This window comes from Salvelinus namaycush, chromosome 26 (assembly GCF_016432855.1).
Source record: "Salvelinus namaycush isolate Seneca chromosome 26, SaNama_1.0, whole genome shotgun sequence".
Classification (NCBI taxonomy): domain Eukaryota; kingdom Metazoa; phylum Chordata; class Actinopteri; order Salmoniformes; family Salmonidae; genus Salvelinus; species Salvelinus namaycush.
In genome coordinates, this window is record NC_052332.1 from 12,169,256 (window position 1) to 12,195,133 (window position 25,878).

Genomic DNA, 25,878 nt, shown 5'->3' on the forward strand with positions numbered 1-25,878 from the left:
CCAGAACAGAGGACACTACTGTCAGACTCCAGAACAGAGGACACTACTGTCAGACTCCAGAACAGAGGACACTACTGTCAGACTCCAGAACAGAGGACACTACTGTCAGACTCCAGAACAGAGGACACTACTGTCAGACTCCAGAACAGAGGACCCTACTGCCAGACTCCAGAACAGAGGACACTACTGTCAGACTCCAGAACAGAGGACACTACTGCCAGACTCCAGAACAGAGGACACTACTGTCAGACTCCAGAACAGAGGACACTAGTGCCAGACTCCAGAACAGAGGACACTAGTGCCAGACTCCAGAACAGAGGACACTACTGTCAGACTCCAGAACAGAGGACACTACTGCCAGACTCCAGAACAGAGGACACTAGTGCCAGGTGTTTTGTTACATTACATAAATGTCCATCATCATAGCAGGACAAAATGCACACGATTTGCAATGTTTTCCAAGCATGTTAAATCTAAACATAGACAAAGGGGATATGCACTTTGATAGAAGGGAAATGCCAAAGAGGATGAATCAGGCATGAGGTCCTTTTAAACCGAACCGTGCTAATGGTCCTGTTGAGTAATTATTATTTTACGTAGGTCTTGATGGTGACCTAGGCATTGTTTGTACCTTCAACCCAGCCATAAAGAGTCAGGGTGATAAAAGTACTTTTTGTCTAATGGATGACAGTCCATTACAGATCTGAAAATAAAGCTATATTTTGTGTGTTTTTATGGAGGTATTTCTTGCCCTCATTACCATATTACATGGTCATTTTCTACTTAGGCAGTCGAGTCTCTAATGGGGCTAAATATTGAAGAATAAATTAGACACACTTTTCTTTTCCCCATTATGTAACACTAAACACTATAAACTGGTGTTTAGAGAGAGAGAGAGAGATAGAAAGAAAGAGAGAGAGAGAAAGAGAGAGAGAAAAATTGAAAAAAGAGAGAGAGAAAAGAGACAGAGGAAAGAGAGAGGGAGAGAAAACGAGAGAGAGGGAGATAAATAGAGAGAGAGAGACTGACAAATCAACCAAATGGAAATAATGCCCTGAAGCTCTGAAGAAATATTAATAATAAAACAAAGATGTTTTCAGGGGGTCAGAAAATCATCCAGCGCCCAGGGTTATACAGCTCTGCAGAACTGAACCAATGTGCACTCATCAGGGGCCGACCATATCTCATTTCTCTTCATCCATTTTCTCCCTGCCTGTTTAAGACCTACACTATCGATCTGAGTGTATTTCCCCTGTATGACTGGACTTTAATCTCTCTTCCTCCACTGGGTTGTGCTTCTCCTCCTCCTCCTCCTCTCTTCCTCTCAGGTATCGCCTGGTATCAGCAGTAGCCATTACAGCTTTTCTCATCTCCTCTCTTCTCTGATGTATTTGATTTGATCCCCTCCCCTCTCCTTTGCCGTATCGCTAACTCTCCTCCCTCGTGACAGTGACCCCTTGTCTTATCTCCACCCCCACATACCAGTGTCCCACCACCTGACAGAGTGACTCTGATCGGCAGGGAGATTGACACGGAAGGGGCCTCCTGAGCTTTGTCTCCAGATAACAGTGTAAGCTTACATGTCCTTACCCTGGGCCCTGCTTCCATGGTGCTTTCTGCCTCACCGATCCCCTCTTAGGACAGGAATGATTCCTGTTGACATTGTTGAAGAGCGATAACGTTCCTCTGATTCTTTCTATTTTACTATTTTTCTTTTGGATATATACTGTATACTGCCTAATATATATTTCCTCTTTATAGTTCTTCATGTCCCTTGATTGTCTCATGATGACATTGACCTTTTAGTGCAGGTGGAAAAACTGCAGCAATCATGTCAGTCACCACATTCCCTCTCAATGGAAACTGTCCCATTTCTCCTGCAGCAAGCAAGTCATAAGAAGTGAAAGTCTTACAGTAAAACAGGAATCACAAGGGACTTCATAACTAGGGTTGCAAAGTGTCGGAAACTTTCCGGTAAATTCCCAGAATTTTCCCGGAAATTTTCCATGTTAAGTTAAGCCCTGGAATTTGGGGAATTTTTCTTAAATTCATCAAAAAAGTTAGCTTATAACGGTTAACCTTTTTTGTGGGATACACATAAGGAAATAGGTCTTGTGGCATATTTTGGTTAAACTATCCCCAATTCAATGGAATTGCAAGCCTCTGCATGCACAGTGCATTCTTCCATCACATGTGCAGTGCACTCTTCCATCACATGTACAGCTGATTCTCAAGATCTTGCACGCTAATGAGATGCTATTGAGCCCACACTACTACACTGCCTGAGCCAAGGGCTACATGCTTTCTGGTAAGTTTTGATTACAATAATGGGTGGGGTGAATATATTTTATATGACACATGATTTTTTTGTTAACTAGTAAATAGTAGACTACAGCAAAGTGTGTTTAAATAATTTCTAACTAGTTAACAATTTCTGCTAGTTAGTTTTTGCTGCTGTACCATGTGGGTTTTAGCTTTCTTGAGCCTGCTAACTGAGGAGTGTAAATTCACCTGTTTCCATACATGTTTCATTTTAAAACATTTATCTTACAAAGGAGATGTTTAATCTAACTGCGTAACTATTTATCTGTACATGGAATTGTATTTGGTTGAAAAAATATAATAATCTAATCTTTACAGGAAAATGCCACGGGCACTATCTGATGTGTGGAGACATTTTACTGCAGCTAATGTAGAAGGAAAAGCTGTGCACATTTGCAAATACTGTGCCAAATCATATGTGAAGAATGCAACAAAGATGCAGAATCATCTGGCCAAGTGCATAAAGTTCCCTCAGTGCTCACAACAAGCAACCTCTGACAAAAGTACCTCTACTTTTTTTTCGAGGTGAAAATGATGAATCAGACACCTTATCGATAGCAACAGCTCATGGTCCTCCTGGAATTCAAAGTTTTTTGACTCAATGGAGGAACGTAGTCAGAGAAATGCTGATGAATGTCTTGCTCGAGCTGTGTATGCAACTGGTTCACCTCTGATGCTCACAGGCAATGTGTATTGGAAGAGATTTCTGAATGTTCTTCTCCCAGCATACACTCCTCCAACCAGACATGCTTTATCTACTCATTTGCTGGATGCAGAGTTCAACAGAGTTCAAGTGAAGTTCAAGCAAATCATAGAGAAAGCAGACTATATTGCAATCATCTCTGATGGGTGGTCGAATGTTCGTGGGCAAGGAATAATTAACTACATCATCTCCACCCCTCAACCAGTATTCTACAAGAGCACAGACACAAGGGACAACAGAAACACCGGTCTCTACATTGCAGATGAGATGAAGGCAGTCATCAATGACCTTGGACCACAGAAGGTATTTGCACTGGTGACAGACAATGCTGCGAACATGAAGGCTGCTTGGTCTAAAGTGGAGGAGTCCTACCCTCACATCACACCCATTGGCTGTGCTGCTCATGCATTGAATCTGCTCCTCAAGGACATCATGGCACTGAAAACAAAGGATACACTCTACAAGAGAGCCAAGGGCATGGTTAGGTATGTGAAGGGTCATCAAGTTATAGCAACAATCTACCTCACCAAGCAAAGTGAGAAGAATAAGAGCACCACATTGAAGCTGGCCAACAACACCTGTCGGGTGGTGTTGTCATCATATTTGACAGTCTCCTGGAGGGGAAGGAGTCTCTAAGAAATGGCCATATCACAGTCTGCCGATATGGACAGCCCCATCAAGAGGATCCTCCTAGATGATGTATTTTGGGAGAGAGTGGAAAGCAGCCTGAAACTCCAGAAACCTATAGCAGTAGCCATTGCACGGATTGAGGGAGACAATACCATCCTGTCTGATGTTCAGACTCTGCTTGCAGATGTAAGAGAGGACATCCCTGCCCACTTCACTGTTGCTCCAAGAAGAGGAAACTGCAGTTCTGAAATACATAAAAAAGCATGAAGACTTCTGCCTGAAGCCCATACATGCCGCAGCGTACATGTTGGACCCCAAGTATGCTGGCAAGAGCATCCTGTCTGGTGCAGAGATCAACAAGGCCTATGGTGTCATCACTACTGTGTCTCGCCACCTTTGCCTGGATGAGGGCAAGGTTCTTGGCAGTCTGGCGAAGTACACTTCCAAGCAAAAGCTTTGGCATGGAGATGCAATATGGCAGTCGTGCCAACATATCTCATCAGCCACCTGGTGGAAGGGACTTTGTGGATCTGAGGCTCTTTCCCCTGTTGCCTCCATCATCCTCCAAATCCCACCAACATCAGCCGCCTCAGAGCGCAACTGGTCCTTGTTTGGGAACACACACTAAAGCACGCAACACGCTGACCAATACATGGGTTGAAAAATTGATGGCCATCCGGGCAAATTTGAGGCTTTTTGAGCCTGACAACGAGCCATCCTCAACAAGGTTGGAAAGTGACAGTGAAGAGGAGGCCTCAGAGTCTGATGTTCAAGAGGTGGACATTGAGGAGGTCCAGGGAGAAGACATGGAAGCCTGAGAGGAAGACAACAAAAACTTTAGTTTCTAGACTATCATTTTACAGATGTATGTTGGAAACGTTTTTGGGAGATGCGATGGATCATTGGGGATCATTCAATATTCCCTTTCTTTTGTTGTTCAGTGAAATCATCCCATGTGAAGAGTCAATTCATTTAATTAAAGTTCAATTCGTAACTAAATTGTTGTTTTTATTTCTATTGGAAGGATTTAATCATTTGCAATTATGTCTACTTATGATAAGGTAAAAGGTTTATGTTTCTGTTTCCATATGTTATGATAAATATATCCAATGCAAAAAACATCTTGTTTTAAATGGTATTAATATTAATTTGCTAATATTTCCATTAATTCCATATATTCCCGTTAATTCCCACGGAAAGTTTCCACCTCTGAATATTCCCCAAAATGTGCAACCATAGTCATAACTGACGCAAAGACCATGCAAACCCTTCAGTTACACTGAAACAGGAAGATTATCCCACTCAATACTGAAACCCATAGGGTAGGAGGGGGGCATGCTGTGTGTGGTGTGTGTGTATGTATGTGTGTGTATGTGTGTGTGTGCGCGTGCGTACGTGCGTTACATAGAATGGTTAGATAGTGATGACCACAGAGTATAGATTTGAATGGGATTCTCTTTCTAGTAATCTAGTTCATTGTACTTCTATGATGGCAACTCTCTCCATCTCTCGTTCACTCTGTCTGTCATTAGGCCCCAGGGGATGACCAATGCTGTTTGGCAGAACAAACCCACCTGTCCTGGAAAACTGTCCTGGAGGCTGGACCTCACGTGTTGTTTGTTAGCATGAGCTTCCATCTGTCGCTGAAGGAGAGCACCACGGTGTGAAAACGTCTGAACGATCCGTCTCTCTGTCTCTTTACATCTAACGGGGGAGAAAAATCTCACACTTATTCTTTCTCTTTCTCCCTCTATCCCTTTCCTTCTCTCGTTTTCTCACTCTTATCCCTCTCTTTCTTTCTCTTGCTCTCTCTCTCTCTATTATTCTCTCGCTTTCCCTCTTTACGTTATTTTGGGGGCATACAGAGAGAAACTGTAAAGGACAACCTTGGATGTAGTGGTTTGAGTGTCTTTTTCTAATAGGCTGATATGCCTCTGAACAATACAGTCCTCCGTCCCCATTGGAGGAAACGTTTCCCTCTATCAGCCTACTGATGGCTGATCCCTGGCAATTGGAGTGTAGATAGACCCTGGTTGTGGCTATCGCTGACATACAGTCAGTCAGTCCTGTCAGGCTTTGCTGACTTCCTGTTGCATTCAGGAAATTGATTAGAGAGAGAAGGACCACAGATCTACTACAGATAACAGGCACCAGCGAGAGCCGATCCTTTCAGTATGAAGCCCCATTGTTAGGTGAAAGACCACGGAGACAGACACAGAGACCGACACCAAGGAACCATCTGAAGTTATTCTAGTGTTAAAAAATGGGCTGTTGCTGTGAAAAGAAAAATCTACCATCACAACCCTCCATCTCCCTATCCCAAACATAGCATGACGTGAGGGGGAGTGATCGATGGTAGCAGTTTATGCTCAAATGGCAAAACAAGCCCTTCATCATCAGTTCTGTAGACGTCAGAGGCTGATGGGGACCGCTCAGGGTTTGGCAAGAGGAGAAGGAGATAAATGTTGCCACCAAATAAATAAATGAGGCTTTCTGAAGGAGAGAGGGAGGGCTGTGTCTGTGTGATGGGAAGAGACAGCGGTCAAAAGGAACGGTGTGTGTGTGATTGTTTGTGTGCTGCAGGGCAGCCATATAAGGAAACCATCTTAAGGGACAGGTAATAGTTGTTCTGAGTTATATTCATAGTGTCCATCAGAGGAGCCTGCTGAGGGGAGGACGGCTCATAATAATGGCTGGAAAGGAGCGAATGGAATGGCAACAAAACACATGGAAACCACGTGTTTGATGAGTTCGATGACCATTCCATGTATTCCATTCCAGCCATTACCATGAGCCGTCCTCCCCAATTAAGGTGCCACCAACCTCCTGTGGTGTCTATAGAGCGTGCTCTGGTACCTGCCCTGCTGTCTGGAGGTTGGCAGGCCCCAATAACTTTCTACTGTAACACACTCACGCACACACTGCTGACTTTTTTTTTAGCTGCATATAATTGCCCAACTTAATCAACCACAGATACTGTGTTCAGACATTCTTGGAGGGACATGGAAGTTCAGGAGAAGGGGTTTCTTTGACGCACCAGTTTAAACTCAACTCAACGTGGGACTCTTCATGATTATCTACTGTGACAACGACATGCTTCTAGTACTGAAGACTAGTAGGTTTTCTATGGGATACACAGCTCTTTTGGTGTTCTAACATGTATTCACTAGGTACAGACCACACCTTCAACGTATAGCTATGCACGTTTGAGATAGCTTAATGCAGGAAAGGTTGCAAGGTATGAATAGAGAATGATGTCATGCTGAAATGAGCTTGAGCTTGGAGTGAGGTTTGATGATAGGTGGTTGTAGAATGGAAATGTCTTTGTAGGCAGGATTTGAGAGGAAGACACTAGATGATTGAAGGTGAGCGTGACTGTTCAGGATGCTCGAAGGAGGGATGGTTGGAGGAGCTTGATGGTTCGGGATGGTTGGAGGAGCTTGATGGTTCAGGATGGTTGGTGGAGCTTGATGGTTCAGGATGGTTGGTGGAGCTTGATGGTTCAGGATGGTTGGTGGAGCTTGATGGTTCAGGATGGTTGGAGTAGCTTGATGGTTCAGGATGGTTGGTGGAGCTTGATGGTTCAGGATGGTTGGTGGAGCTTGATGGTTCGGGATGGTTGGTGGAGCTTGATGGTTCAGGGTGGTTGGAGTAGCTTGATGGTTCAGGATGGTTGGTGGAGCTTGATGGTTCAGGATGGTTGGTGAAGCTTGATGGTTCAGATGGTTGGTGGAGCTTGATGGTACAGGATGGTTGGAGGAGCTTGATGGTTCTTATGGTTGGTGGACCTTGATGGTTCGGGAGGATAGTTGCTTGGTCGTCACAGGATAGGGAAGGGGAGATGAAGACTGAGTTTTGGGGTGGGATTATTGGTGGTCTCTGCTTCTCGGCGCAGAGTTAATCCCCAAAAAGGAAGGGTCAGGACTCCCGAGACGTCTGTGAACAAAGCAGCGTGAACATGTCAGAGGGTTTGGTGGTTGGAATGGAAAGATCATAGTTCTCATTGCCTAAGAGTCCAGGGACCAGGGGACAGATTATGTGGATGGGAAACATCTGAGTTGAGATAGGAAGGAGGTAGTGAAGTCCTCTTACTGCATTTGGTGGTGAAGATGGGGCAATCTTGAGCTTAGATCTTGTAGTTTGAAGAATTACTTAGGAAGAATGGTTCTTGTATAGCATTGTTCACATGTGGAAAAGGAAGTCTATAGTGGTTGTATGATAGCTTCTAGTCATGATCTTGAAGTCGCGGGCAGCCATAACTTGATGTGTAGAGGGTCTTATGGTGGATTGCGGACAGGATCAGATTGAAGTTTGTTAAGAAGCAATTCTGTTGACATTGAAAGCTAGCAGAAGAAAACTCCCTAGAAGGAAGAAACCTTGAAGAACTAGACTCAATGGGGAAGATGCCAGATAGCTTGCATAGGCGAAGAATCCTATGTGGTCTGATGGTGGAGTGCAGGCAAGCCTGGAGATGGTCAGGATAGTGAAGGGGGATGTTGCACGTTGCGCTTGGGGTGGGGAGGGATGGGATTGTGGCCTGTGGCATGAGGACAAGATGGCTGCAACCTCCGGGCCTGCAGGGGGAGCAGCGCTGGAAGACGCAGTAGGAATGGGCATCGCTGGGCCAGCAGAGGGAGCTGTTGAGGCTGTGGCAGATGCTGGATCGTCATCTTTGTTCGGGTGCATAAGAGAAAGGGGGGAGATAGTGGAGAGGGAAGAGTACCTGTGTCCAGGTAAAAAGAGAGAGCGGGGAGAGGGAGAGAGTGTGGCCTGCTGGAAGCTGCTGGGCCGTCAGGTGGAGCTGTAGCCGCAGCGACGTGAAAGCAGAAGGCTGTGTCGGATGCCAGGTCGTAGTCTGTGGAAGCTGTGTGAGAATCCAGGTCTGGAGCTGGTTTGGGCCTAGTTGATGGTGGTGGAATACGGCAGTGGAGGCCGCAGGGGATGTCATCATGGTGGACCTTGGAAGCATGATATTATCAGTTGGTGGGCAACATGGGTGGAGGTGGATGTGGATGTGGTTGAGCCCCAGGGAAGAGTGGCAGCCTTAGGCGACCAACCCGGAGAGCCTGAGAAGTACACTACATGACCAAAAGTATGTTGGACACTTGCCCCTCAAACATCTCATTCCAAAGTCATGGCCATTAATATGGAGTTGGTCCCCCCTTTGCTGCTATAACAGCCTCCACTCTTCTGGGAAGGCTTTCAACTAGATGTTGGAACATTGCTGCGGGGACTTGCTTCCATTCAGCCACAAGAGGATTAGTGAGGTCGGGCACTGATGTTGGGTGATTAGGCCTGGATCGCAGTTGGCGTTCCCAATTCATCCCAAAGGTGTTCGATGGGGTTGCTGTCAGGGCTCTGTGCAGGCCAGTCAAGTTCTTCCACGCCGATCTCGACAAAACATTTCTGTATGGACCTCGCTTTGTGCATGGGGGTGTTGTCATGCTGAAACAGGAAAGGGCCTTTCCCAAACTATTGCCACAACGTTTGAAGCACAGCATTGTCTAGAATGTGATGGTATGCTGTAGCGTTAAGATTCCCCTTCACTGGAACTAAGGGGCCGAGCCCGAACCATGAAAAACAGCCCCAGACCATTATTGGGAGCATGGTATTATCAGGAGGCGGGCAACATGGGTGGAGGTGGATGTGGTTGTAGCCCCAGGGAGGAGTGGCAGCTTTAGGCGACCAACCGGAGAGAGGGAGAAGTACTGTAGTTTAGTGGAAGAAAAGTGAGAAGGGAGCAAGATAAGAGAGAAATGAATCATGGCAGGATGGATCTCCATGCCATTACATAGCGATAGGCATTCCTAGATTGTGTGAGTCTAAATAGTATGGTGGCCAATAAAAGGTTAACATTAGCATGATGCGACATCTGTGTTTACACAGGCAGCCCAATTCTGATTATTTTGCCACAAATTGTTTTTTTGATCAATCAGATCAAGTCTTTTGCAGCTAATTTGGCAGAAATCAGAAGTGGGCTGCCTGCCATGTGTGACCTGCCCTTATGTGGACTATGGCTTGGTGAAGAGGAAACATTGGGTAGGCAGGTAGCTTGCTGGTCCGTGATACGAGAGGAACGAGGTATAAACAACCCGAAGGCAGCAACGGACTGAATATAAAACTAAAGCAGGGCTCTCCAACCCAGTTCCTGGCGAGCTACCGTCCTGAAAGTTTTCGCACCAACCCTAATCTAGCACACCTGATTCTAAGAATTAGCTGGTTGATAAACTGAATCAGGTTAGTTACAACTGTAGTTGGATTGAAAAGCTGCAGGAAGGTAGCGCTCCAGGAACAGGGCTGGAGAGCCCTGCTCTAAAGCATGAAACACCAAGAACCAACTGATTTCAACAGCGAGGCTGAGAGGCGAACGGCGTAGTAGAGGTTTGTGAGCAAGACATGATGGGAGAAGGTGTTTTGACAGACAATATTACAATAACAGGGACTGGATTGGGTGAGTAGATACACAGCCAATGATTGGCGAAGGGAGGAGTAGAAAATAGTTTGATAAGCAGGAGGGGAGGTGTTGTAAATGGTTTGATTGTTGAAAGGTTAAGAGACGTAGATTGTTCCAGGTGTGGTCTTTCCTCCAGGTCTTTAGTTACGTTACACATAACAACACTTCGTTCATGCTCAGTAAAGTACATACTGTAGCTGTGTGTGCGTCTATTAAACATTTTGTTGCTTGGGGACTGCAGAATAAGTATTCCATATATTTCCTCCAGTAGGCTCTGTGTCGTGTGGTTTTCTCAGTTTCTTTCCAGGCCGTTGTGTGTGTGTGTGTGTGTGTGTGTGTGTGTGTGTGTGTGTGCGTGCGTGCGTGCGTGCGTCTGTGTGTGTGTGTGTGTGTGTGTGTGTGTGTGTGTGTGTGTGTGTGTGTGTGTGTGTGTGTGTGTGTGTGTGTGTGTGTGTGTGTGTGTGCGTGACGCGGAGCATGGATAATGGCGTTCACAGTTCCGTAAACCAATTCGACATGACGTGTATGGGAATAGACTCTGTGTCTCTCTCAGTGTTTCTTCATGTTTCCAACTCGGCATGGCTTCAGCTACGTCTCAGTATCTCAGGAGGACAAGGAGAGGGATTGGACTTCAGATGGGGCTGTGATAGGGAAGGTGCGTGCATGCGTGTGCTTTGTGCACACGTCTGTATGTATGTGTGTGTGTGTGTGTGTGTGTGTGTGTGTGTGTGTGTGTGTGTGTGTGTCTGTATGTGTGTGTGTGTGTGTGTGTGTGTGTGTGTGTGTGTGTGTGTGTGTGTGTGTGTGTGTGTGTGTGTGTGTGTGTGTGTGTTACAAACGAGGCCAACTGAGACACACTGCCAACACTAGGCTCGTTCATGGAAGCCATGATGTAAAAATGACTGTTCGTATCATGTCACTTACAGTACACAAATATTAAGTGAAGAGACTTTACAAGCTACGCAATGCATTCGTGTAGTATGCTTCCATTGGAACAAAATGACACAACAGCCAACTTGAGCTGTAAGAAACGACATCACTCCAAGGGAGAGGGCTAGCAAAAGATAAGAGGGTCACGCCAAGTACAAGTTCTCTAACAAAGGGAGAATCTATAATTCTCTGAAAAATAAGTACTATTTCTAAATCGATGAGAGGTCCTCTATGATTACAGCTATTGTGAAATGTCAAAGAAAAAGATAATCATCACATCATTTCCCTCCAGACAGACTCATTATCTTGCTCAATTACAACCAATCACACCGAACTGAGAAATGACCTTTGTGTGTGCGCGCGTGTGTGTGTGTGTGTGTGTGTGTGTGTGTGTGTGTGTGTGTGTGTGTGTGTGTGTGTGTGTGTGTGTGTGTGTGTGTGTGTGTGTGTGTGTGTGTGTGTGTGTGTGTGTGTGTGTGTGTGTGAATTAGTGCTTACGTAGATGATGGCTCGTTAATCTTTTTGCTTCAGGATCCTCACAAAGATGTGTCTGTGTCAGAGTAGAGAGAGGTGGATGTGGGTTTGCAAAAAGGAAATGAAGACTACTACTTCTAAATGTGATGGTTCCAGACAACACTGGTGATATTGTTTGAACTGTTGAGAATTCATGAGATACTGTATATGTTGTTGTTAACAAAATGGTTCTTATATGGCGCTTTTCTAAAACCCAAAGATGCTTTGTTGGTTGTAATGGGTCAGTGGTTGGATGTGAGGTTAGTGTAAAAGTTAAGGTTCCCCTTACAGAAAAAAAACACATCAATTTCAGGTGATCACATGTGAAGTAAATGTGATAACGTGACATGTAAAACCAGGGGCGCAACTTTGGTTTTGGAAGGGGGGGCATAATTATGATTAGATTTTTTTTTCAGTCGGATAAACTTTCCAAACAGCCTACCCAACCGCTCGTAGGCTTCCGCATGGTCCTAAATCACGACGTTGCCTCTTTTTGTATCACATTCCAATGCTAAAACTGGGGGGGGGGAAAAATGTAATTTCAGATTGTGGGGGGTACCATGTCCACAGGGAAAGTTGCACCCCTGTGTAAAACCAGCATGATAATATGTTTTCACATGTGAAAATGTTAGCTCAACATGTGAAAACTTTTATACATTTCACGTGTTTTTTTTTGTAAGGGAAGTAATGAAATGGTATGGGGGTTTTAAGGTAAGTGGTACACTGCTCAGAAAAAGTTGTGTTCAAATATTGAATCAATGACAATATGATTACATTTGACATGTTCATTTAGTACAGACGTTTCAATATGACCCCACCTGGGTTTTGAACTCATAACCAGTGCCATTTTAGTTATCAGTTAATCATTGATTCTATTCACTTATTTCAGCAATTTGGAGGTTTTCAGAGACATCCTAATGACTCATTTTTGTTTGCGGGGAATCATGTAAAAATGTGAATGCACATGTGAAACTTTATGTGAAATATCATCACATGGGAAGTGTTCCAAAACCACATGATTTCACATTGGAAAGGTTATGTGATCACTTGTAAAAATCCATGTGAAGTGTTCGGAAGATTTAGCAAAATGTGTGAAAATTTCACATGTGAAATCATGGCCATTTTTTCTGTAAGGGTTAGGTTAGTGGTTAAAAATCACATTTGTAAATTAAACATTTTATTCTTCTGCCCTTTCTAGCATGGGCGTACTTTATGAATCGCAAGGAGAAACACCACTGATTGCTGCTGAAGGAGGGATGTCATGTGTCACTTTGATTGACAGGTGGTGGAGGGGCCAGCTGGTTAATGTGGATCGTCATCATCATGCATCATCGAATGCATCACCAGGCGCGTTATATAGAGACCTCCCAAAAGCACAGCGCAACCTCTCCTTGAGAAATGTTCTGAACCCTCCAAGGGGAGTAATGGGGAAGGACACACAGGACAGGCACACACAGACGCTGTAGAAAAAATATATTGATTCAACGTACAATTGCAAGGTAACCAGCTGCAATTGGATTGTGAGTTGCTCAACATTTGGGCATATGGGCATAACCCAGTGGTGTAAAGTAATTACGTATAAATACTTGAAAGTACGACTTAAGTAGTTTTTTGGGGTATCCGTACTTTACTATTTATATTTTTGACAACTTCTACTTCCTTTTACACCATACATTTTCCCTGACACCCAAAAGTACTCGTTACATTTTGAATGCTTAGCAGGACAGGAAAATTGTCTAATCACACACTTATCAAAAGAACATCCCTGGTCATTTCTACTGCCTCTGATCCGGCGGACTCACTAAACACGTGCTTTGTTTGTTAATGATGTCTGAGTGTTGGAGCATGCCCCTGGCTATCCGTAAATACAAAAAACAAGAAACGTATGCTGTCTGGTTTGCTTTATATAAGAAATGTGAAATTATTTATACTTTGATACTTAAGTATATTTAACACCAAATACTTTTACTCAAGCAGAATTTTACTGGGTGACTTTCACTTTTACTCGAGTCATTTTCGATTAAGGTATCTTTACTTTTACTCAAGTATGACAATTGGGTACTTTTTCCACCACTGGCTGAACCAAAATACAATTCAACCTTAGAACGTTTGTTCACTCAACTTTTTGAGGTTGAGGGAACCTACAATTCAATTTGAGAATATAGTCTACCTTTTTGCATATTTCCCAGTGTGCCTTTTGTGTGAAGTGTAGTTACCACCAATGGCTGTATTTGTTAGTGACAGAGACATGGTTGTTGTATTCAATGGCTTTCAGTCCTGTAGCCTTCACCAAGTAAGTGTCTAAGTGAATATTTTATCTTCAATTAAACACTTTAAACAATACATTACAAATACACACTAACACAGTGGTCTGATACTCCTTGGTTACAGGTCACATCAGGCTTGCAAATCACATAATGCTGGCTTGCAAAGTGACATGTAATTCCTATTGGAATCCAGACAGAATGAGGAGATCCAACAATTGGAACGTTTAATGACCCACAACCTACATTGAGAATGACTGCCAGGATAAGGAGAAGTTAATATTGAGCCGACCTTAATCATATAAACTGGAACAGCCATCTCAATAACGGGTGCAATAAGGCCAACTATTAACATGTTGGATTAGTTTAGAAACATGTATGTTATTTATGTTTGTGTAGCATCAGATTAATCAACCAATCAAATTATATGCAAAAACACAGGTATTGCAACAAACAATTCTGAAAATCAACCTGCGATAATGAATGCTGGGAAATATGATAATGATGGGCGTGTTTTGAGTGATATTTTAGCAAACATGAATCTGAAATTTTACTCAACAAGCTTATTCAAATTCGTCTCACTTTGAGCAGAGTGTGTTGAGTAACAAAATGTAAAACAGTAGCTGAAATGATTGTTCTTTTCAAGTTCATTCAACTCACAGAATAACGCTGATTAAGCAATTGCTTAAATCGGCTATTTAAAAAAACTTTTTTTTTACAGTGCACACTAACATAAACTCTAAAACACACACACTCAAGGTCTTGGGTATCAGAACAGTATTATGCTGTGTTACTGTCACAATATAAGAACATCATTGTCAAGCTAATCGCTTTGCTTGACAATGTCATGCTGTCAAAATCATTTACATGGGATGGCAAATGAATAATTTCAGCACGAATAAGAAACACGCTCATGCAACTGTAACATTGGATTTAAATGTCTCATTACGTGACGCACAGTTCATGTGACACAGGTTAATTCTACAACGACAAGAACATTCTCAAGTACATTTCGGATTGACATTTCTGACAAATTCAGAGTTACATTACAAAAATCTATGAACCAACCGGCGGATGAATGACAGAATCAATCAATCAACTAACCAAGCATCAGAGGAAAATGATTGTTTGGGTGCCGGTCTGTTTTGGTCGAGACAGATCTTTTATGGTTATCTTCTCCGGCAGGAAGTGTTGTTGAGAACAGAAACAGTCTGGCACTTAGGCTAGTGTGACAACGTGCTAACATCTGTTTGAAATAATCTGTTTTTGACGCGTCGGAGGCACAGAGGGATCCTATCTCTAGCAAGAGTATGTCAATGGATGCTTTCTACTTTAGTCTAGTGCACTTCTGCTGTTGACATTCTTGATGCAAAAAACAACAACATATTTAGTGTGAGGCTTTTAGTAGCACTGAAACCATAATGTAAATCAATGTTCAGCGTGAGGGGTGTGGTTGGTTTCTAATTCTATTTTGATCCACAGGGCAATCTGAAATGGTTCCCTATTCCCTATGCAATGCACTACTTTTAGCCAGAACCATTAATAGACCGGTCATAGCACTATGAGGGTTGGCAAATAATAGTGCATATATAAGCAATAGGAAGCCATTTAGGCCTCAACCGTTAGTTGGCGTTCTTCTTCTGCTGCTCCTGGAAGAAGTCATTGCAGGCTACGGTCAGGGTCGCCACCAGAACCACAAACTCATTGAAGTCCACCTCGTTGTCTTTGTTGGAGTCCAGAACATTCATGATCTTCTCCAGCAGCATGGGATCTTGCTGAGACTGGAAATGAAAAGAAAGAACAATTAATCAATCTATCAAAGATCTATCCACCAATCAATATTTTCAAACCCTGATTAAGTCAATTTGATAATGTAAGGGATGGGGCTGGGAGAATGTAACCACGCTCAAATTCATAGGCACAGCCATTATGCAAGGGTTGAAAGTCAATGAGATCAACATCGTTTTGAGTCTATAAAGTCTTTACAAAGATATAGGCATATCTCATAAATGAAACAACCATTGAACAGCTGCAAATCTTCCAGACTGTAACTCTAGTGTTCTGTTCCCCTGGGCTTATTCCAGTTGACGTCAGGACACGCACAGGTCTCTGACTTACTCTACTACTCCACACAGCACTACCAGGAAATGGACCGTCCTGAATCCTGATAGGTCTTATATCGCCTATTGACCGGTCTGGATTCAGCTGCCTGGCCAATAAATAAGTTCCCTCCGGACAACAGACTGCAATTAGGCCCTGTGTCAATCTCCCAGCATGAGATCTGAGATGGAGATCTGAGGAGAGACGCCTCAGGCTCTGAGTCATTGGATTCATGGTGCTGAAGTCCCATCCAGGATATTAGAAGGATAGGATATTACCACCTAAGGCACTGACTGGCACAGCACCTCACCACACAGCCAATGTCCACTGGAAGCTAGTGTGACAGTGGTAATAATCAATGACACATGAGCTGAGACCTGTCAGAGGTGTGTGTGTGTGTGTGTGTGTGTGTGTGTGTGTGTGTGTGTGTGTGTGTGTGTGTGTGTGTGTGTGTGTGTGTGTGTGTGTGTGTGTGTGTGTGTGTGTGTGTGTGTGTGTGTGTGTGTTTGCCCGTGTGTGTGAGTTGGTGACCGTTGGATGGCTTCTTTCAGTCAAGCCAAGCCAGTCTGGGATACAGAGCCCTGTGGTGACTTCAGGCTGTGGTGATATGGAGCTAATGGAGGTATGTAACACACACAAACACACACACACAAACACACAGCTCAGGGGGCCATATCCTGATTTGATAGTTTGATTGGATATGTGCAAATCTTCATTGACATTTACTTGAAAAGTTACTTTTTGGCCCAAGTTAACAACGTTGGATCTAATTCAACAGTAAGCAGTATCTATCGCCTCAGCATACAGTGTGATTGATCAATGACAGAATTACTCAGTGATAGGTTATGAATTTTAAATGTTTTAATCACTAATTAGCTCAATGTTGACCCTAGGATATGAAGCTACAGTATGAGTCTGCATCCCACATGGCCACATATTCACTACATAGTGCATTACTTGTGACAAGGAGTTTATCGGCAATAGGATTACTTTTGACAAGTAGTTTATTGGGACTAGGAATACTTTTGACAATTAGTTTATAGGGACTAGGATTACTTTTGACAATTAGTTTATAGGGACTAGGAATACTTTTGACAAGTAGTTTATATGGACTAGGAATACTTTTGACAAATAGTTTATAGGGACTAGGATTCTTTTGACAAGTAGTTTATAGGGACTAGGAATACTTTTGACAAGTAGTTTATAGGGACTAGGAATACTTTTGACAAGTAGTTTATAGGGACTAGGAATACTTTTGACAAATAGTTCATTGGGACTTGGATTACTTTTGACAAGTAGTTTATAGGGACTAGGAATACTTTTGTGACGCGTCCTAAATGTGTGCAAGACTGGTACCAGGACACCGTCTCTATACTTGTCAGAGGTACGTCAGTGGATGGAGACTAGTGACATCAGAAGGGAGTAGTCTAAGTCTAGATTTGGAGGTGATGTGGGCCACTGCTGATGATGCGTAGACACCTGAGGCTTCCTTCTATCAGAGTGAGGGAGGAGATGTAGTGAGAAAACACGAGGGAATAGAGGGGGAGAGGAAAATCGAAGGAGGAGAGATTTGTCTCTTCAACCCCTCACTCACAGAGGGCAGTGGAGAGTAACAAAATAATGAAGTTATACTCAATTTAACCAGAACTCAAAACTTCACAGCAAGGAAACTAATCCAGCATAATGTAGAAGGAGAATATCAAATAATTGCCCTATGCATTAGTGTTTCTTTCTTGCTTTCCTTTTTGGACAAGTGGATAACTCTACCATTCTCTTAATCAACTGTGTTCTAGTTGTATGCTTTCTGTAGATGTAAGACTAGGATCTTAATACAAGCCAGTTTTCTACAGCAGGAAAATATTCCTGCAGCAACAGAAAATGTGAATTATTATGTGGATTATAATTCATGGATACATTTATTAGGGGTTGATACATTTTTCGTTAGGGCAACTCAAGTCTGACATTTTAAAGTGGAAATGACAAACTTTAGAAACCTTTTTAAACCTTGAATACACTACAAGTTTGCATTTCCTGCTATGCAGGAAAATTCTCGGCGACAAAAGAGTGATCAAATTGTAGCCACTGAGGTATATTGAAGAACATAAAAACGAAATTGCCACTCTTCACATCTTTGAGAATCATGTAAATTGTGTGTCGTAGGCCTAGGTCTAAAATTAGAACAAAATTAACATAACAGACAACATGAATTTGTACAACAACGAGTTGAGTGAGTGTGTTTTTTTAAACACTGGACATTTGCAAATTCAATATGCACTTAGTTGTCTTGTTCATCTTTCAAGTCTCAATGGGTAATCAAGTAGGATTAAGAAGCCCCCGAACATATCCACGAGTCTGCATAATCCTCACTGTTGATCACCATGAAATCAACGGAAGGAAAGAAAACAAGTTGAAAAGTTCACGCTCCACTAAACCAAAGCATTTCCAATAATGAACATGTTGTCGACGTAACGACAGCCGGACGTGTTGTTATTATTTCATCTAAATACGTGGGTTCCACTACTCCAACTGTCACAAGGATGTCTCTAATTCAAGACAACATATTACTTCAGGTTCAGCACACAGCTAATGTGCTACATCTATTCAAAAACATGTCACTGTTTGAGGAGGAGAGGGCAATACCTTGTGCCACTTTTTACTACGTGGTGCCAAGTAAAAACAGCTTAACACGAATAGAACGTACACAGTCGTTTTCCTTTTTCCTGTTCACGTTTTACAGTTTCACAAAAACAACAGTGTGTCACGCCCTGGCCTTAGTTATCTTTGTTTTCTGTATTATTTTAGTTAGGTCAGGGTGTGACATGGGGGATGTTTGTGTGTGTTTGTCTCGTCTTGGGTGGTTGAATTGTCTAGGTTTTTTTTGTAGAGTTCATGGGATTGTGTTCAGTGTAGGTGTTTAGGAAAGTCTATGGTTGCCTAGATTGGTTCTCAATTAGAGACAGCTGTCTATCGTTGTCTCTGATTGGGAGCCATATTTAAGGCAGCCATAGTCATTAGGTAGGTTGTGGGATATTGTCTAGGTGTATTGTTTAGTGTCAGCACATTTTGTTTGTATAGCGTCACGTTCGTCGGTTTTTTGTTAGTTTGTAAAAGTGGTTGTTTCGTCTTCATTAAAAAAGAGAAGATGTATTGCTATCACGCTGCGCCTTGGTCCTCTCTTTCACCATACGACGATCGTGACACAGTGAAATAGTGTCATAAGAGGTCAGACATTTTTTCCTAGGCCCATTCATGTAAGGTCCTCAGAAATATACCGATTATGGGCCTTTCAACTGTTAAACCTGGTCAAGTGAAGAGAATATCAAAATACTGTAAAACTATATTGAAAATGATAAATGATGGATATTGGACATCTTCTTCACCGTGTGGAAGACAGTGAGTTCACTGTTCAATAGTTGTTTCAGCTCTCCCGTGTTGAGCTTGTATTTGTCTCCGTCGCTCCCGGAGTAGTTGTAGAAAACTGTTCTACTGTAAGCATGTCCAGAGCACCTTCACGTCGGCCTGGCTTGATGGTGATAAGTAGTACTTTAAAGTATTTTTACTTAAGTTCTGTACACCACTGTAAATACTGTATATATGATGGTGTATATAGACAGTATAGACAGTATATGAATAGAAAAGGTGTGTACAGCATTAGTTATATAGGATGAGCCTTGACTAGAATACAGTATTTACACTGAGTGTACAAAACATTAGGAACACCTTCATAATATTGAGTTGCAACCCCTTTTGCCTTCAGAACAGCCTCAATTTGTCGGGGCATGGACTCTACAAGGTGTCCAACTCGTTCCACAGGGATACTGGCCCATGTTGACTCCAATGCTTTCCACAGTTGTGTCAAGTTGGCTCGATGTCCTTTGGGTGGCGGACCATTCTTGATACACACAGGAAACTGTTGAGCGTGAAAAACCCAGCAGTGGTGCAGTTTTTGACACAATCAAACCGGTGCGCCTGGCACCTACTACCATACCAACCTTTTTCAAAGGCACTTAAATATCTTGTCTGGTCCATTCACCCTCTGAATGGCACACATACTGTATATAATCCATGTCTGAATTGTCTCAAGGCTTTAACATCCTTATTTAAACTGTCTCCTCCCCTTCATCTACACTGATTGAAGTTAATTCAACAAGTGACATCAATAAGGGATCATAGCTTTCACCTGGAGTCACCTGGCCAGTCTATGTCATGGAAAGAGATTTGTACACTCAGTGTACATATGAAGTGGGTAAGACAGTATGTAAACATTATTAAAGTAACCAGTGTTCAATGACTATGCACATAGGGCAGCAGTCTATAAGGTGCAGGGTAGAGTACCGGCTAGTAACAGTGACTAAGTTCAGGGCAGGGCACTGGGTGGAGGCTGGCTGGTGGTGACTATTTAACAGTCTCTCTGTCCCAGCTTTGATGCACCTGTACTGTCTCCACCTTCTAGAAGGTAGCGGGGTGAACAGGCCATTACTCGGGTGGCTGAGGTCCTTGATGGTCTTCTTGGCCTTCCTGTGACACCGGCTGCTGTAGATGCCCAGTGTGCTCCCGGTGATGCGTTGGGCTGCCTGCACCACCCTCTGGAGAGCCCTGCAGATGCAGACGGTGAAATTACCGTACCAGGAGGTGATTCAGCCCGACAGGATGCGCTCTGTAGAAGTTTGTCTTTTTATTTATTTATATTTTACCTTTATTTAACTAGGCAAGTCAAGTTGTTGCCTACCTTCACCACCTGGGGTCGGCCCGTCAAGAAGTCCAGGACCCAGTTGCACAGGGTTTGGAGAAGTTCTAATCGTCACAGTGGGAACAACATCCTCTATGCACTTCCTGATGTACTCAGCCACCTAGACAGTGTATACATCAATACTCTAAGATGTCATAATTAAAGGATATATGTAAACCTAACCGGATTACTCTCGCATTGGATCGAGACGAATGAGTCACCGCCACAATTTAAACGACGATATTCTGTAAATTATTCTGTAGATTACACAGTTTACAGTGACATCAGTTCACATTGAATTTGATTTCCCAACAATATGCTCCGCACATCAACTTGTTATAATATTAGACAGAAAAACGAAGAACTTCACATGCAGTTTCAGGTATTCATGAAAAACTATACATTAGGGGGATTTTCCGTTGCAGCCCTCAGAAGGGAGTTTGTGTCCACAAAACGGAATGTTTTGGAATCAACATTCCAATAAAGTAAGTGTAAAACTTCAGAAACTACCTTCTCTGTTCCAGAGCAGAACCGTCTTTCGTGCAATGATACTTGACTGCCCTCTAGCGTTCTCAGAGAGCCTGTGCAGTCAACATGTGTTTCATGACGCTATAATGCTCCATGACCATCGCAAAACGCTGGATCAGAATTCATTACCTTATTTGGTTCATTTAGATAATATAATAATAATAATATAAAGCCTCCTTTGAGTTAGAGAGTGATCACTTGAGCTCCACCATAGAAACCATCTCTGTGGTCCGCTCCACTTGCCTCCTTTCACTTCTAACCATCAGACCTTATTCTAACCAGCATGATGCAAGACGAACCACACAAAAACACAAGTGTAATGCAGCATGAATAATGTGGAGCCTTTGAACTCAAAGTCACTTTTGACAGCTTTCTATGATTTATTACTGTTGACCTCCAACAACAAGTCCATAAGAGAAAGAGAGGAGAGAGAGAGAGGAAGAGAGGAGAGGGAGAGAGGAAGAGAGAGAGAGATGGGAAGAGAGGGACAGGAAGAGAGGAGATGGAGAGAGAAAGAAAGAAAAAACGAAAAATTGGAAAACATATATTTTTTAAAAGTTGTTTTTAATTAATAATCAACTGATTTAACCAAAATTATCAAATTTGACAGTTCACAAGTTTCTGCATTAATACATGAGGACCAACGTTTGGCTTTGACCACAGTGTATTGTTTCTCCTCAATGCCAGTAAAGAAAACACACTTGACTTTGTCTTTGTCACTTCTGAACAGCGGGAGGCAGCTCTCTCAGATCTGGGTCAGAAATGTGGGAGGGGGAGGGGGGGAGGAGGAGGTGGCGCCTCGATCTACATAAGAGGCTAAGATCGACCGCCAACCTAATTTGGCACTACGGCACCAGATTATTTGCCTTTTGCAGAAAAACAAACATTACATTACAGCTGGAAGTATCTTTGCCATTCTTGTGGAGTCTGTTGCAACCAACCCAGATATAAATGAATCCTCTGAGACTATTAGACTTTAGTTGGGACACAATGAGTGCAGGCGGTTTGTTCAGCGGTGTGTCTCTCCCCTGGATGTCTCACCTGACCGTGGCTAACCTGACCCTGACCCTGGGTCTGGGGCTCCCGGAGCAGTCCGTCCTCCAGCCGGCGTGGGACTACCTCCTGCAGCACCACCAGGCTGAGCTGCGGAGCCCTCTGTTTCCTGTGGTCATCTCTGTCTCTACCTACCTTCTTCTGGTGACCCTCTACACCCTGCTAGACCTTCTGGCCCCCAGCTGGCCAGCCCTCAACAGCTACAAGCTCCACCCAGACAGACCTGTCACCTGGGACAACATCTGGACCACCCTGTATCTCACAGCCTACAACCACCTGGTCTATATCTTCCCTGCTGCTGTGGGCCAGTGGCTGTGGAGGCCTCCTATCCCGCTCCCCCGTGACGCACCCACTCTAATGAGCTTCCTCCTGGGCATCCTGGGGTGCATGGTGGTATTTGACTTCCAGTTCTACCTTTGGCATCTTCTACACCACAGAGTCCCATGGCTGTACCGTACCTTCCATGCCATGCACCACCAGTACCTTCAGCCCTTCAGCCTGGTTACCCAGTATGTGTCCGCCTGGGAGCTGATCAGCTCGGGCTTCTGGACCACTGTGGACCCCCTCCTGCTGCAGTGCCACTGCCTGACCGCTTGGGGCTTCATGGTGTTCACCATATGTGTGTCCACTGAGGACCACTGTGGCTACGACTTCCCTTGGTCGCTGCACCGCCTGGTGCCCTTCGGCCTGTGGGGCGGACCCCCCAAACACGACGCTCACCACCGGATGCCCGGGACAAACTTTGCCCCGTTCTTCTCCCACTGGGACTGGCTGGGGGGGACTAACATGGTGCCCACCCCCTCCAAAGATAAATATGTTGAGGAAGGTCTGAAAGGGAAGAAGGATAAAGGACCTTGAGTGTTGCTTTTTTTTCTCCTCCCTCTCTCCCTTGACCGCTTTTTGTGTGTATTTCATCCAATCTTTCTCCCTTCCTTACTCCATCTCTCCTGTCTTTCTCTCTGTCCACCTCTCTCTCTCTCTCTCACTCTTCCCTCTTTTCCATCTTTCTTTGTGTTCATGAAATGTAATGACTTTACACTAACTGCGCTCTGTAGCGCTCTATCAGATCTCTGGTTTTGTATGATATTGATTTGTTTGGGATTAATCTGTGTTTTTTTTCATTGGTTTCCATGGCATTCTCAGGTCAGACTTCCCTGCATTTGAAATGTGTGTTATATTAATACCGCTAAAAATCCATGCTGAATGGAGTTTTATATTTTTGCTAAGTTGTTTGCTATTGACATTTTCCTATGTTTCTCTGTTTTGAACTCTTTTTGAATAATTTCTTTGGGGGTAAATCCTATGACATACTGTATGGATAACCTGATATAGCATAACTGTCTGTTGGTAGATGAGAGACATGTAAACATAAGACTGCACAAATGTTTTATAGGTATTTTAATAACTCATGTAGTATTTTTGGAAAATGTGTGTTTTGTTGAAATAACACAGTTGAAGAATTGCAGCACAGCAATTCAAGCAGGGTAACACAAGGGAAATGTGGGCGCGCGCACACACACACAAACAAACCAGAAAGCTGAATGGCAGTCTTTTAGCGGTGTCCAGTGTGCCGCCAGAGCGATGCGTGGGGCCAATACTAATTTATCATCCTCTCTTTCAGACGCTGTCAATAATCTCTTTGGCAGAGACCTCTACACTGCCCTCCCACGTCAAAACACCTTCCTTGTGATCCATGATCTTCAGCCTGGGGCCTAAACAAAAACCAAACACAACCATTTCTCTTTTCAAGCATGTCATTGGCAGAGCATCAAGAATACTTGGTATTCCTAGAGAGTGTGCTTTGTGTTCAAATAGATTATTAATATGGTAAACTGCCGAATATTTGTACTGTTGATGATGATTGGAGCAGAGGGTCGGTGAAGAGTTAGAGAGCAGGGTGAAATGTCAGCTGTGTTTTAATCAGATTGTCAAACTATTGTTGGGAAAGTGTCTACAATTTTGGAAATATTAAAGAAATATGAATGTTGATTGCCATTTAAAAGTCATCATCCGCTGTGAGATGGAATCCTTTCATCCTTTTCATTCGTTCTGTGTGCATTAACTATCGTTCGCCCAAAAGGGCCCCTCTTGGATTTTCATTCCATTAATTGACGCCGGCACAGCCGATGTGTGCTCTATCTACACGTTAATAATCCTCGCTTGTGTCACAGTTTTGAAACCCTTTGAACTTAACTTTCATATAGTTGAGAAATTATTTTCTAAAAATAAAAGGTACAATTACTATGAACTTTTTTGACACGATTCCAACGAGGCCATATGTTACAGCTTGTTTACAGAAGAGAGAGAAGCCAACCTGTTTTAATTAGCAATCTAGTGTCTCCGAACACCTGTGTGAAACAGAAAAATATTTCCAGTAAAGTGTTGTGACTGAAAAATACTGTTGGCTGCAACTGTGTACAAACCAGGGGCGCAACTTTGGTTTTAGTGAGGGGGACATAACTCTTTTTATAAATGTTTTTATATATTTTTTATCCAGTCGGATCCAACACTCCAAACCATCTACCCGACCGCTCGAAGGCGTCCGCATGGTCCTAGAGCACACCGTTGCCTAGTTTTGTGTCACATTCCAATGATAAAACTGGGGGGACAAAAATGCAATTTCAGAATGTGGGGGGGACATGTCCCCAGTGAAAGTTGCGCCCCTGGTAAAAACAGAGTACAGTAGGCTAAGTGTATCTTTGCATTTCCATCCATGATATCAAAATTATAGTTTTAACCATGTTTACATTGGTTACAAACAAGCTTATATTTGGGGTCTGGTGGGGTATGACAGTTGAACTAAGCTCATGATGAGGCATTTATTTATACATTATATTCTTCAAGAATCAATGGGTACATATCATTCATTTATGAGTCCAAAGATGGATGTAGCAACTGCCGATTGACCCTAAAAGAGTAGGCTAGCTAGCCTACACTCCTTCAGTACATCTTGGGCTGTGTCCACATGCAGTATCTTTCTTCACTAATACATGCAGTTTCACAAACAATCCACCAGAGGTCCTGCTAAGCATAAAGTACTATTTGAGACGTCATACCCTGGTTAAGAAATGAGAAGTAAGGTATGAATTAGACACAGACACACCTGGACTTCCATAAATAGGAAAAGGTCAGACATTAATTCATTTTATAACATGTATAGTTTATTCCTGTAACCTGAAGCAGACCACAGTTACTTCCCCTCATTGGAACATCTGCCATTTGGAGTTTCAGTCATGAAGTTCAATATTCAACAAATATTTATGTCATGTAATGTAATAGATACTGTTGAATAATTCAACACACACACACACACACACACACACACACACTTGACATTACATTCAATCACTATGAATTAACCTATAGTGCTACTATAGAATCTCTGTTATTTTAGGCAAAGAGGTCATATTGTAATTGCGGTTAAAACCTACAACATGTCACGACACACTGTGCCTTTTCTTGTTGTTATTCATAGAGTGACGGTACTTGCCGAACAAGTTTGGTGTGTCGAGGCATGGAGCGGAACTCAAGCATTGCAACACAATGTGCCTATTTTTGAAATGCGGCCCTTGAGGGACTGGTTGAAACAGAGACTCAGTGTGCGATTTAGTTAAGCGAAACCACATAGGTGAGTCATAAACATTACTGATAG

The 25,878-nt window shown here is 43.1% G+C and overlaps 1 protein-coding gene and 1 pseudogene across 1 annotated transcript; one reads left to right on the top strand and one right to left on the bottom strand.

Moving 5' to 3' along the window:
- Positions 1-15,438: 15,438 nt before the first annotated feature.
- Positions 15,439-21,458, bottom strand: LOC120021878 (annotated as a pseudogene).
- Positions 21,459-22,163: 705 nt separating this feature from the next.
- On the top strand, positions 22,164-23,084 carry LOC120021879 (cholesterol 25-hydroxylase-like protein 2). The gene has a single exon (XM_038965722.1). The coding sequence runs from the start codon at positions 22,164-22,166 to the stop codon at positions 23,082-23,084; it is 921 nt and encodes a 306-aa protein (XP_038821650.1).
- The last annotated feature ends 2,794 nt before the right edge of the window (positions 23,085-25,878 follow it).

What these genes read in the sequence shown, in the direction of transcription:
- LOC120021879 (XM_038965722.1), top strand. Translation starts at nt 22,164, where the DNA reads ATGAGTGCAGGCGGTTTGTTCAGCGGTGTGTCTCTCCCCTGGATGTCT.